This window comes from Myotis brandtii, unplaced genomic scaffold (genome assembly GCF_000412655.1).
Source record: "Myotis brandtii unplaced genomic scaffold, ASM41265v1 scaffold115, whole genome shotgun sequence".
In the NCBI taxonomy this organism is placed as follows: Eukaryota; Metazoa; Chordata; class Mammalia; order Chiroptera; family Vespertilionidae; genus Myotis; species Myotis brandtii.
Genome location: NW_005353967.1, coordinates 3,455,415 through 3,469,191, shown reverse-complemented (window position 1 = coordinate 3,469,191; position 13,777 = coordinate 3,455,415). Strand labels below are relative to the sequence as shown.

The window sequence follows — 13,777 nt, the reverse complement described above, 5'->3', positions numbered from 1 at the left end:
TGTTCGTGATGAGAAATAGAAGCTTACATGAAAAGTATAGTAATATAGAATGAGTTTTTTATCAAATGGTCTTGTTCAAAACATTCAGTGGAAAGAAAATGGCTATAAAGTTGTACACTGAAACTCATAGAGAAATTATAATAATCTTATTAAAATTGCAGTGTAAGTGACAAGAAACAACATTTCAAAAGAATCTCACAAGACAATGGATGGCTTTTTTATGTTAATACTATAAGAATTTTAAGTACATGTTTAGATTGTTGAAGTTGATTCACTAGAAGACATTTTTAGCTAGAGCCAGTATGGACTATCTGACAAAGAGTGGCAAGTACATATTTGCAAATTTAGAAACAAAATAGTAAATACTGTCTGATATTTTAGAAACAAATTTCCACTCGAGCCAATGTATTTCAGCTTTGTGCATTCTCATTTTTCATAATTAAGAAAATAATTCAGAGAGTACTATATTTAAATTTAAAAATGGTACACAAATGAGAACTTGCATAAAATAAGAATCTAATGAATGGATGAAGAAAAATAATAATGAACTCATATTCTTAATAAAGAAATTAAGAAAAACTGAAAGACTCACAAAAATATCATGGTCTGAAAAGTTAATACTATGTACTTGACATATGTTAATTCTTCCCATTTTAAGCTAAGAATAAAATATTAAAATTATATTTAAATTCTGACATTAAAATATCCTAAGAAAAAAAATGTGATTCCCTCTGTACAGTTGGATAGCAAGCTAGTGGCTCTAATGGCAACTGAAAAGCTCCCCACCTCTTCTGTCATTCAAGAACGATTACCAGGGCCCTAGCTGGTAGCTCAACTCATTAGAGCATCGTGCTGATACTCCAAGTTTGCAGGTTTGATCCCCTGTCAGAGCACATACAAGAATTAATCAATGAATGGACAAATAAGTGGAACAACAAATCAGGAATTCCCCCGCTCTCGTGTCCTGGAGTATCTTCTCTCTTCTGATTTTAGGGTCTGCATGCTTGTGAAGGCCCTCAGTATATCCAGCACTCCCTGAAGTAATGACACATGTTTCTCATGGGACAATGTGAATTCATTTGTGTAATATTTTCTAGTTTTCTGTGTAATTTTGCTTAACGGATTGTTTCTAAGGCTTTTGGCAACAGCTGGAATTAATTCTATAGTTAGAAGTATTGAAAACTTGGAGATTTTGATAAAATTAGAGTCTTTAAGACTGGATACTCCTCTTCCAGATACTTTGGCAAAATGTGGAAATTTCAAAATGCTTTCCAAAGAACTGGCCGGGGCTGGTTTCTGAAAAGATAAAGGCAGAGCCTGGCCACATTGATCATGACACTCACCACCTCCCAGGGCCAGGGTTCAGCTCTGGGCTTTACAGTTAAAGGGTGTTTTCTCTGACTTTCTTACTTTCACCTTTGAATTGCATACTCTTCTCTCTTATCTATTAATATGGATCACTTTAGAAAATTGGCTTGATTCTGGCATTTCCACAGACTAGGTGATATTTCTTTCTGATAAACAGTTGAGTGATTGTGAGTGCTGTTGAGAAATTCCTTCACAGATGTGCCCTTAGTCAGAGAAATAATACCTGAGTCTTTTTAAAAGTTCAGCTATATGGCTAAGCAGACCCCATTCCATCAAAGGAAACTCATCTGAAAACATAGTTATCTACCACCTCCTGTAAAAATAGAACTTGGAAATCCTATGTTCTACTGGACATGTGACTGTCTATGTATATTTTTATTTTCTCAAAATATTTAGATATTTGAAAAATGTCAAAGGAAGGAACATTTAATTTCATTTTTACATCCATTATTGTTTATATGGGCTGAGGAAATAAAATTTAAATTAAAATCTCAAGTATCCTTATCACCTATAAACAGATTTGACCTCAAAAATTAACTCACCAGATGTCAAGTATATACTTGTTGAATAAATGAACACAAGATCTTAACCACTTACTGATTTATCAATATGCAAGACCCATGTTGATTTTAAAGATGTTAAAATGTAGTGGGAAAATGAATGTATCTTAGAACTGATGAAATTCACTAATAAAAGTCATGAGGAATGGTCAGAAAAGTAGAATATCAACAGCTGGCCAATTGGTCAGTAACACAAAGACATGCAAATACAGTAAAGTGTGTGTTTTTTCTGATGAACTTCATTAGCTCTTCACCTGCCTTTTACCATGGGACATATCCCTGAGTCTTTATCATGCATCTCACCCTTTCATACAGGGCAGATGACCACCCGAGAAGGCTGCTACAGAGACCTGAGGTTTCAAGTAAATACGTCATTCTGCAATCCCAACACCCGGCCTGCCACAGGGGTGGTGCCTTGCAAAGTATCTGCCTGTCCTCCCAGGTAAGAACCGCCGGGCCATCGGAACTAGTTTCATAGTTTGCAAATATACTTGGGGAGTCCTAGGAGCTCCTGTGTCTAAAGGTAGAAGCACTGAGCACCATCACGTAATCCCGACTAGCAAAGAGGCCGAAGTCACCAGGACTGCCTGCACAAGTGAGCTTTAAAATGTGTCTGGAAAATCTTGTGAATGTCAGTGGAAGTTCTTAGAGTAGCATCCTTTTCGATTTTTACTTTAATCTGCATGCTGCCAGGGATGATAGTACACTGTGGTGATAGTAAAGTTTTAGCTCCCAGCTTTCTGTCTCCTTCCTAGTATTTCTTTTTCTTTTTAAAAAAATGTTATTAGATGTATTGGGCTGACATTGGTTAATACAATTATATAGGTTTCAGGTGTACAATTCTATATTATATCATCAAATATAGTATTATGTATTCATCCCCCAAAGTCAAGTTTCCTTTTCTCACCATATAGTTGACCCCATTTATCTTTTTCTCCCCTCCAGCCCCCTTCCCCTCTGATAATCACCATACTGTTGTCTGTGTCTATGAGTTTTGTTTGTTTGTTGCTTTCAGTTTTATACCCCACATGTTAGTGAAATCATATGGTTCTTGACTTTTTCCATCTGACTTATTTCATTTAGCATGATATCCTCAAGATGCATCCATGTCATCACAAATGGAAGTATTTCATCTTTTCTGTGGCTTACTGAATGAAGGCTTCCTGGGTTGTCAAGGGTGTGTGGGTGACTGCTGTGCACTGTGCATGCTCACGTGTGAGATGGAGGTGCAGAACACCTGGGCTCTGTCCTTCCATCATGCTGTCCTCAATACTGCTGCCCTTGGATATTTCTTTATTTTTTAAAAATATATTTTTATTGATTTCAGAGAGGAAGGGAGAGGGAGAGAGAGCTAGAAACATCCTTGATGAGAGAGAACCATTGATCGGTTGCCTCCTGCATGTCCCCTACTGGGGATCAAGCCCACAACCCAGGCATGTGCCCTTGACCGGAATCGAACCCGGGACCCTTCAGTCCGCAGGCCGACACTCTATCCACTGAGCCAAACAAGCTAGGGCTAAATATTTCTAAATAAAGCTCAGGTTTACTGAGATGGTGGCCTGGGAAGGACCCAGGAGGCAGCTGTGGCCCTGCCCTGATCTCATCAGCCATCATCCCTGAGCATGTCCTTAGTCTCTCTGCGCCTCACTTTCTTTATCTTTTTGGGGCTATGCCACATGTAAAAATCATCTGAGTAACAAATTTAAGAAATTAAATTCTAACTCGAACTAGAGTTTCAGACAGCCAAGGCACTATGTACAAAATAGTCTTATACATCTTGTTGTAAAGACCCATAAGCTGGGATATGGATCTCAGGTTTGCTGAACTGAGCCTCCCAGCATAAAATTGATACTTTTCCTGAAGATGGTAAAATAGAGGAGGGCAAGAGGCACTGTCTGCTTTCATCTCTGGCCTGTGTGGGCCCTGGTCACTTGCTCAGGATAGTGATGAGGCCACTTATCAACATTTAAGGGTCAGAGACCTTTCTTCCTACTAGGATGCCTGAATGGGCATCCCTGGAAAGATTCTGTATTCCCAGCCCACCTGCCTCCTCAGGGGCTGGGGACCCACCACTTCAGATTCACTGACCTTGACTCAGCCAGGATCCCCTGTCCTCCCTCCCAGCAGGAGGCCAACAGAAGTGAAGCAGGTCCTTCCATGTGTGTCCTGCAAAGACTCTGCCTCTTCCTCCTCCTCTCACCCCTCCATGGGCTGCAACAGGCTTGGCTGTAGTGAGCCAGCTCTAGTCACATGGGCAGGGCAACCTGCAAGGTGGGTGGAGTCCCAGGATGGAGGGTGTCGGAATGAGCAGAGCTACCACACCTTCCTACTAACTCAGGCTTCCTGTTGAAAGGGACATGCCATCTCCCGGGGGTGAGCCCTGGTTACATGGTCTCTGTTGGTGCAGCTAAGCCACTCTCCTAACTTCTATGTGCCTCATCTGTGAAACCTGGGTTCCAGCACTCCATTCTTGCCACCACCTCTGGTCATGGCAGCTCATGTGCTCTCGCATCCAATTGTCCTTATGTCTTCCTGGGGCACCAGCATTTCCACCCTCCCTGTCCAGGATGTCATGTCCTCTCCCCAGTCCAGAGTCCATGAGTAGTGCTGTCATCCTTCTCTGGAGAGCTGGCTTAACACTTTCTCCCAATTCTTCCCCCTTATCCTTCCCCAGAGACCCAACTTGGCTACATCCATCTTATCACCCATTCCACACTTGGAGCTCAGTTGTTAAATACTGCCAGAAAATGTACAAGCCCCTGTTCTCACTCAAAAAGGTCACCATCTCACATAGCCACCCCAGAATGGCAGCCAATCCTAACACCCTTGACCAGTCATTTCCTCCCTCCCAGGACAGTGATTTGATATTCCCGCCAGCCTCCTCCAGCATTCCTCCTTCTCCCATTCCGCACTCTGGGCCACAGCCAGGAAACGACCACCCTTCCTGCCATGAACAGCCCACCTGGGAGTCCAGCCCTCACACTGCCTTTCCCAGTGGGCTAATGTCCCGCCTCTTCCGAAAGCTCTCCTAGAGCATGTCTCTGCTTCCCCTTTGGTTTCACTCTTCTGGATTTCTTTGAAGAAAGATTTTTTTTAATATATTTTATTGATTTTTTTTTACAGAGAGGAAGGGAGAGGGATAGAGAGTTAGAAACATTGATGAGAGAGAAACATCGATCAGCTGCCTCCTGCATGCCGAGAGAGGGAAAGATAGAGAAAAATACCGATGTGAGATTGGTTGCCTCCTGCATGTGCCCCGAGGGCCCTGGTCGGGGAGGAGCCTACAACTGAGGTAGCTAACGTGATCTGAATCAAACCTGGGACCCTAACGTCAGATCCGCAGACCAATGCTCTATCCACTGAGCCAAAACAGCTGGACTCCAGGTATTTCTTGGCTGTGGTTCCATAACTCCAACCTCTGCTTCCGTCTTCACATGGCCTTCCCCTCCTCTGTCTGTCTCTCTTCTGTGTCATAAGAACACTACTCATTTGATCTGTAGCCCACCCAGATAACCCAGGATGATCTCAAGGCCCTTAATTACATCTGCAAAGACACTTTTCAAAAAAACTGCACGTTCATAGGTTCATTAGGGTATAGACACAGCTTCTTGGGGGCCACCATGCAATCTGCTACACATGCCCATAGAGGAACAACTGAATGATGTTCTCAGCCTTAGAATCTAAGGCTTTTTTTATTTTTATTTTAAAGCAGCTGCTTATTTCTCTTTTCCCTGCGATAGCCAATTCCAAATCTTTTTTTAAAAATATATTTTATTGATTTTTTACAGAGAGGAAGGGAGAAGGAGAGGGATAGAGAGTTAGAAACATTCATGAGAGAGTAACATCGATTCAGCTGCCTCCTGCATGCCCCCTACTGGGGATGTGCCCACAACCAAGGTACATGCCCTTGACCAGAATCGAACCTGGGACCCTTCAGTCCACAGGCCGACGCTCTATCCACTGAGCCAAACCGGTTAGGGCTGAAGAAAGATTTTTAAATGGATGTCGGATTTCCCTTATGCTCTGTTGTAAATATGTATATATGTGGAGGTACTAATTTTTCCTCACAGTCACCTGTTCTGCCCATTGCTCTTCTCACTGGGTCTTCCCTGCAGTTTATCTTTCTGGTTTTCAGGGATCTAGATGCAAAGACATTTCTGTGTTCTTACATGTCCTATATTCTATACTTATCTCATTCAGGTCCAGTGTTATAGGTAAATTCTGGTAAGAGCTCTGTGTGCTGAAAGGAAAGGCATTATTCCCGGAGGAAGGGTCTGTCTGGGGAAGTTGAACCTGCTGTATGGGAGCAGCAGGTAGAAAACAAACTGAGAGCTCACCAGAGTCACCTAAGAAAAACCCAGAGGCCCCTTCTTAACTCTTTGATTTATATGTCTCACATTTTTGAATATGTGTATTTTCTCCTAAAAGAGAAAGTTTTGGGAGATGATATAAATCCAAGCTGGAAACCTACTGCTATGCTTTCCTGCTGGGAGAGAACTCAGAGGACACCCCAGACAGTAGCAGGACCTGGAGGACTAGCAGCCCCAGAGGTTCCTATGGTTCAGGTGGGACAAATATCCTGGCTCCCATCCCACACCTCTGCTTGGAGTAGGCTTAATGGGCCTGGGTGATGCCGAACAGATTATGGTACGTGCTAGGCAGAATGTGTGTGGTTAAAGGTGTGGGCTGTGTTGTCACCAACCTGGGTGCAAACCCCCTTTGTCTGCACGGCTTCTATATAATCCGGGGAATACAGGGAAGGATATGCTGAGGAAATCCACATAAATGCTCTTAGCACAGCCCATGTGCTAACTACACAATAAATCTTGGCTGTTTTAATTTTGCTGTAAAAGGAGAAACAAATTCACATCAGTTACTTATTTAGTCTGTGAAGCAAAACTATCAATGACGAAGCACAGAAGAATGAACCTATATTATATATATTAATCCTCGTGGAGTTTTGTTTTAACAATTGAATTGGGAAAATAGATCTTAATTTAAAAAGTTGCTTTGTTTCCCTCTGAGATGCGAGATACATTTCTCTCTTGCCCAGAATACCGACAATATTTTGTTCCTGATTAAGTGGGCAGAAAGCCCCAGTTTTATATTTCGGAACATGAGAGCATGTTTTTCTTATTAGAGCCTGTCTCTGCTGAGGTGTGGGGCCCTCTCCAAGCCCTGGTGTCCTGCGGTGTCCCTCTAGTGGCCTCCCAAAGCCAGAGTGACTGCAATAGCTCATTCTCTCACATCTCGCTCAGTGGACAGGATGGTCGGATACAGCAGAGTGCAATCTGGTGTTCCATGTCCCATGTGTAGGAGGGTCCCGAAAGGATTGGGGAGCGGGATCTTTAAAACATCTTAATCCACAGCCTTCTCATTTGTACTTTAAATAAAAAAGAAAAGCTGCTCTTTTGGTTCGAACCTCTGACCTCCTGCATCAGCGTCCAAATGGCATGCCTGGGCAGTGTCTAAGGCTCACACAACTGGAGTGCTGGCAAGCTCCTGGGTCATTAGCAGGATGGGGGTCCCAGGACATGAATCTCTGCAGGGGGCAGAGTACTAGGAATCCAGGGGTCTCCTTGCTGGAGGAAGATGATCTTAAAAAGTCTGGTTGGCTCCAGCCCACAGGAGCATCATGGCTAAATGACAGGGCTTAGGCAATTCCCAGCTGCTCCTCCGGAAGGCAGCTGAGTAGACACATAACCTCAGGTCTCTCCTCCTCGCACCAGGCAAGGCTGGCTGGGCAGTGACCTCGGAACAGACTAGCAGTGCACAGCAACCACCCTCCCTCCACCCATAGCTCAGCTGCCTCCATCTTCATTTTAGCATGAATCAGGCATTTTTATCTCTTGCTTTTGAAACACGAACTATAAATCACACAGATATTTATTTCCTTTCTCTTTCTCAGTTTATCTAAGTGGAGTGGCTCCTCGTGTCATTTATCTTAACTAGCTCGTTTTCAAAGCATAAACCCATAGGATGTGTGCTTTCCTGGACAGTGGATTGAAGATTCAAGAGGAAATGCTTTCCAGATGCTAAAAGGATACTCTTCCCCTCCCTGCAGTATTCTTCTAGGAATGCAGAGGAAGAATTTAGATGAAAAATATTGCGATCAAATGCCTTGTTTTCTCTTCTTAGGAATCCATACAAAAGTACCCTCTCTCTGTGCTCCTCTGCACGTGATCTTTGGATGGTCATATTATCGTTGCCTATCCTGTGGTGCCTCCTTACAAACCCGTTAGCAGAATGGTTTCATTCTGTGGACTGAAACCTATCGGCAATCTTTCACTTGAGGCCAGTTTTCTTTGTGGTTTTCATGTTGTATTTTTAAGAGAAAGGAAAGATGTGGGTCAGGTATAGGGTGGCTGTTTGAATATTTAATTGAATATTGAACAAGGATATGTAATCATTCTGTTCATTTAAAATTGTTTATTTAAAACTCTTCTTTAGACATCACCTTGAAAGGTGTTGATTTGCAAACATCTCTCCCATGTAGCCCCATCTGTGCTGAATGTCCATATTCAGTCATGTTTCCCACCAGAATTCTCCTCCTTTTTGCCCACCTCTCCACCCCACCTTTATAAGAGTTTCACTAAATAAAAATTTTAAAATCTCTGACCTTATAGGACTAGGAAATGTGCGTAGATAAGTACAGTGACACATGTAACCTTGAAAGAGCTTTCGCTTAAGAAGTTTAAGAAGGAAACCAAACTAATTGACTTCCGAACTTGATATAGGAGTTTAATAATTTATTTTGCAATTCACCTTAGCATTTGCTTAAGAATTCAGGTTAGTTTGGGTTGACATGATGATGTGTTGTCATTCCCATGTCACCTGTGAACCATGATTTTGTTAAGCATTTCCACCAGTTGTGAGACCTGAGAATCTTCCCTTGGAGAGTTGTTAAGGACTAGAAGGAAAATAAGACTTATGCATTAACTTTATCAGGTGGTATGAGATTTTTCTGACAGGTCTGAATATGATTACTACATCTTAGAATTTTCTCATTCCCCACCCCCACCCCCGCTTGGGTTTCTGCTTAAACAGTCCTTATTTTCTTTGTGAAGTTTCCAATAAATGTTACATATCTTTCATTGCGTTTTTATGGGCATGCATAGATTTTTAAACAATATTCCCAGAGCCAAAGAGATTCTCAAAATAACTTGTTTAGATGAATTACATTTTCAATTAAATCACCACTTTTAAGACAAGACCTCATTTTGATGAAGGAGTAGTGTTGCAAAATAAAAAATATGACACATGAGAGATTAAAACTTTTTTATGTGCAACTTGATTTGTTTTCCTATAGGTTCCATATAAGTTCAGGGCAAAACAACCTGAAGCAGAAAAAAAGTCTTAATATGCTCTGACTGTGGTCACCAGGAATGCAATTGTCACAAAGGAAAGACCACAGTCTCCTACAATATTTACATTTGTCTGGATCCAATGCAAAACAGGAATCCACGTGAAAATTCCACCTCCACCTTCAGCTGCCACATTACTGCAGTCTTGTTACACTTTTATGTCAAAATTCCAACAATAAGAGATTTTTAATTTTTGATGTGATATTACATATTTTCTTAATTTAAAGAAAGAGCTAAAGAAAAGAGTCCATATAAATTCTCAAAATTCAACACTTAATTAATTCTAGGTGTTTGCTTCTGACATCTATTTTTTTATTTTATTTAGTAACAACATGCAGATAATTTTAAAAGGCATATTGTATTTTAAAGTTCACTATGAGAAATCATCACCCCTGCTGCAACCGTCATCCCACTCCCAGTCCCACTAACCCGAGGCAACAATTTCAGTTACTTTGTCTCTCTCCTCTGGTATGTGTTCTAATATTTCTAAATAGTATTCATAATTATCATTTTTCTATTTTTTTAAAAAAAATTAAAATATATTTCTTTATTGATTTCAGAGTGGAAGGAAGAGGGAGAGATAGAAACGTTAATGATAAGAGAGAATCATTGATTGGCTGCCTCCTGCACCCCCCCCCCACTGGGGCCTGGGCCTGCAACCCAGACATGTGCCCTTGGCCAGAATCAAACCTGGGACCTTTTGGTCAGCAGGCCGATGCCTCATCCACTGAACCAAACAGGCCAGGGCATCATTTTTCTATTTATTGGTTTTAGAGATTATTCTCTTATCCATCATAGGAAGGATATAGCCCTTTTGCATCACTTTTTATGACTCACATCACTTTTAGTACCAACTTCCTTGGCCTCCATTTTTCCAATATGGTGACATCCCATTATTATACACTATTCACATCTTTATTATCAGTCCTTACTGGCTAAGTAGGATATCCTGATTCTGTCTTTCTGTATATAAAATTTCATTTTCCAAAAGTTAACTGTCTGAATTTTGTCTGCTTGGGTTTCTTTATATATTTACAGTGTATGGATTCATTTAACCAATATCAGTTGGATGTCTCCTGTGTGTCAGGCACTTGGTATACATTAGTGAGTGAACAAAGGTCCCTGTCTTTGAGGAGTTTATTGAGGGAGAGATACAGTCAGCAATAAGCACAAGATATTTTTAAATGATGGCCCATTTTGAAAGGTGATAAGAGCTGTGGATTAAAAGGAAAACTAGGGAAAGACAGAGGAGGTGGGAGTGGTGAGAGCAGGAGGTGCAGAGTGTGGGTGCCCCTCATAGAGAACAGGACGAGGAGGAGGTGAGAACTTCATAGGCTTCTCACAGCTCCCCCCCCCACTCGCCCCCCACGGTCAGACATGTCAGAGGACCTCTCAGTTGCTTTTTCTTTGGGGTCCTCATCCCTGGGGCCACCATTCTTGTCCCACCTTGAACCTGTTGTGCTGGGACTCCCTCTGTTTCTCTGTGGAATGGAATAGTGTTTCCTGTTACCAGGCCATGGCCTGTCTTTGTTTACACCACATTCAGGGAACAACCTCTTTCCACTGTCTGAGAAAGTTTCCGGGAGCTGAATTTTCTCAGCTTCGCCAGTGACAGAGAGTCTGAGAACAGAGTTCAGGGGGGAAATTCACTCTCCCTTGGAGTTTTATGGGCATGACATCATTGACTTCCATCTCCTGTGGCTGCCAAGGAGTCTGCTGCTATTCTGATTACGTTTACCTCCTCCTTTTTGGAAGCCTTAGGGTCTTTTATTTATTCCTGGGTTACCAATGTGCTTTAATCTCATTGTATCTTCATTCATTTGCTGAGTCCATATGGGCCCTTTCAGTGTAGGGGGAGAAAAGGTTTTAATACTATTCTCCTTCATTCTTTATATTCTTACCTCCTGAATTCCTCATATATTAGATTCATGTTTTAATGTTCTTATGTTTTCTTTTCAAATTCCATCCCTTTATCTTTTTGTTTGGGGAGATTTTTATTATCTTACAGATTTCCTGCTCTTTGTTGCTCATTGTTAAATACCTGACAACAAATGTTTTCTTACTTTTGTGGTCTTTGATTGTAACCTTTCTTTTAAAGCATCTTGCTCCTCTCTTTATTTGAAAATACAATTATTGTTCTTCCTTTACTTCTGTCGTTCTTTCTCTTTCTCTATTTCTCCGCCCCCCCCCCCTACTCTTCCTCTCTCCTCTTACCTGCAGAGTCTATTCCCTTAATTTTCCTTTTTCTACTAGTTGGTTGGTGGGTTTTTCTGTTGTCTTTCATGCTGAGATCTTCTTCCAAAGCCTAGCTGTGCTTGTCTTTCAATTTGTTTCTAACTTTTGATTTATGTTTTTCTCCTTTTTTATTCCTCTGATTATTTAGAAGACATACAGTATATTTCTAATCCTACTTTAGTTACCTATACAATTTTAAATAATGTGCTTAAGCTACGCTTTTATGATTTATCAACTTACAAATTAGCACGTTTCTATTATCTTACAGATTTAAAATAGGCAACTAGCACATTTCTACTCCTTTTATTCTCTACTAGAGGCCCGATGTACAAAATATGTGCGAGGGCCTCAGCCCTCGCAGCCCTGGCTTCATCCAGAAGGTCATCCAAAAGGACATCTGGAAGGTCGTTCAGCTGTCCGGTCTAAGCATAATATGGTTTTATTATTACAGATTTCTCACACTTCAGGATCCAATCTTTGTCATAAGTGCTTGCAGGTTTCTCATTTCAATTTACTTTAATATAAAATAATTATTATTATTTACATATTATATTATATGTTATATACCTGCTTTCTTTCAATAATGATAGAATGGTATCCCATGTTATAATCTTGACCACAGTTGTATAAGCTCAATTATCTATTTTAATGGATCCAGGGACCTTGCCAGTCTTCATACAATAACATTCTCATTCTTGAGTTCAATAGTTTAAATCATTTCCTCATCAACAGGAGTATGTCTTGAGGAGATTTTTAAAGAAGGATCTTCTAACTCCTTGCATATCTGGGAATGTCTTTCTGTTGCTTCTCTTCTCACTTCCTTTAATGTCATCCTGTCATCTTATCTCTTCCTTGATGTCTTGCTTCATGGAATTTTTACTCTCTTTTAAATTTTCTGATAGTGTAATCTATTTTGTAAAATTGTATTTGATAAAGTAAGTCTTCTTCCAGAATATTTTATTATTTTCTTCATCTTTCTTTTGAGTGCTATATATCTTTTTTACATGTGTCTTTTAGTGGGGGGAGGGTTGCTCTATAATCTTCACATGTAAGGTTCCTTTTTCCCAGTTCAGTTCGGACATGGGCATTTGCATATAATCCTTTTATAGACCTAAATGGAGCTGGTCTCTTTCCTTCTGGCCTTGTTCCTGCAGTGTATGCTTTTCAAGTGCTTTCTGGAGCAAATACAAATGATTTGTTATGTGAGTAGTCTTTGTTTAGATTCTTTTGATAACTTCACAACTTCTCAGCCATTTATTTGCTTTTGGAAAAAGGAATCTCTGCACTCCCTCACTTGCATCATCTTTCCCAAAATCTCTACCTCAATTTTTAAATTTAAAAAAGAATTTCAGAGAGATGTGCTTTCTTTATGAAGCTATTGAAGAGTGGCCCACACCCATCAATATTTGTGTGGCCTACATGTGGTTACCAAAGACATTAACTTGGAATATGGTCTGTTGATCATCAACAGCATTATTTATCTTTTTTTTAAATTTATAAATACTTATTGTTCAGATTATTACAGATATTCCTCTTAGCTCCTCTCCACCTGGTTCCCACCCCACCCCATGCCCTTACCCCCTGCCACTGTCCTCATCCATAGGTGTAAGATTTTTGTCCAATCTCTTCCCGCACCCCCCATACCCCCTTCCCCGCAAGAATTGTCAGTCCACTTTCTTTCTATTTCCCTGCTTCTATTATATTCACCAGTTTATTCTGACTTAATTTTTAGGTTCACTTGTTGATAGGTATTTATTTGTTGTCACTTTGTTGTTCATAAATTTTATCTTTACCTTTTTCTTCTTCCTCTTCTTAAAGAATATCCTTCAGCATTTCATATAATCCTGGTTTGGTGGTGATGAACTCCTTTAGCTTTTTCTTGTCTGTGAAGCTCTTTATCTTACCTTCAATTCTACATGATAGCTTTGCTGGGTAGAGTAATCTTGGTTGTAGGTTCTTGCTATTCATCACTTTGAATATTTTTTGCCACTCCCTTCTGGCCTGCATGGTTTCTGTTGAGAAATCAGCTGACAGTTGAATGGGTACTCCCTTGTAGGTAACTAACTGTTTTTCTCTTGCTGCTTTTAAGATTATCTCTTTGTCTTTTGCCCTTGGCATTTTAATTATGATGTGTCTTGGTGTGGTCCTCTTTGAATTCCTCTTGTTTGGGGTTCTCTTCGCTTCCTGGACTTGTAAGTCTATTTCTTTCATCAGGTAGGGGAAGTTTTCTGTCATGATTTCTTCTAATAG

General features: G+C 40.6%; 1 protein-coding gene across 1 annotated transcript in view; it reads left to right on the top strand.

The window, feature by feature from the left end:
- The window catches only part of ADAMTS16 (ADAM metallopeptidase with thrombospondin type 1 motif, 16), a gene marked incomplete at its 5' end in the record, with an annotated part of 106,576 nt that overhangs the window by 68,376 nt on the left and 24,423 nt on the right, over window positions 1-13,777 (top strand). Inside the window, one exon of the mRNA XM_014550383.1 lies at window positions 2,244-2,370. Within this exon, the coding sequence (XP_014405869.1) occupies window positions 2,244-2,370 (127 nt within the window). The remainder of the gene's footprint in view (window positions 1-2,243; window positions 2,371-13,777) is intronic.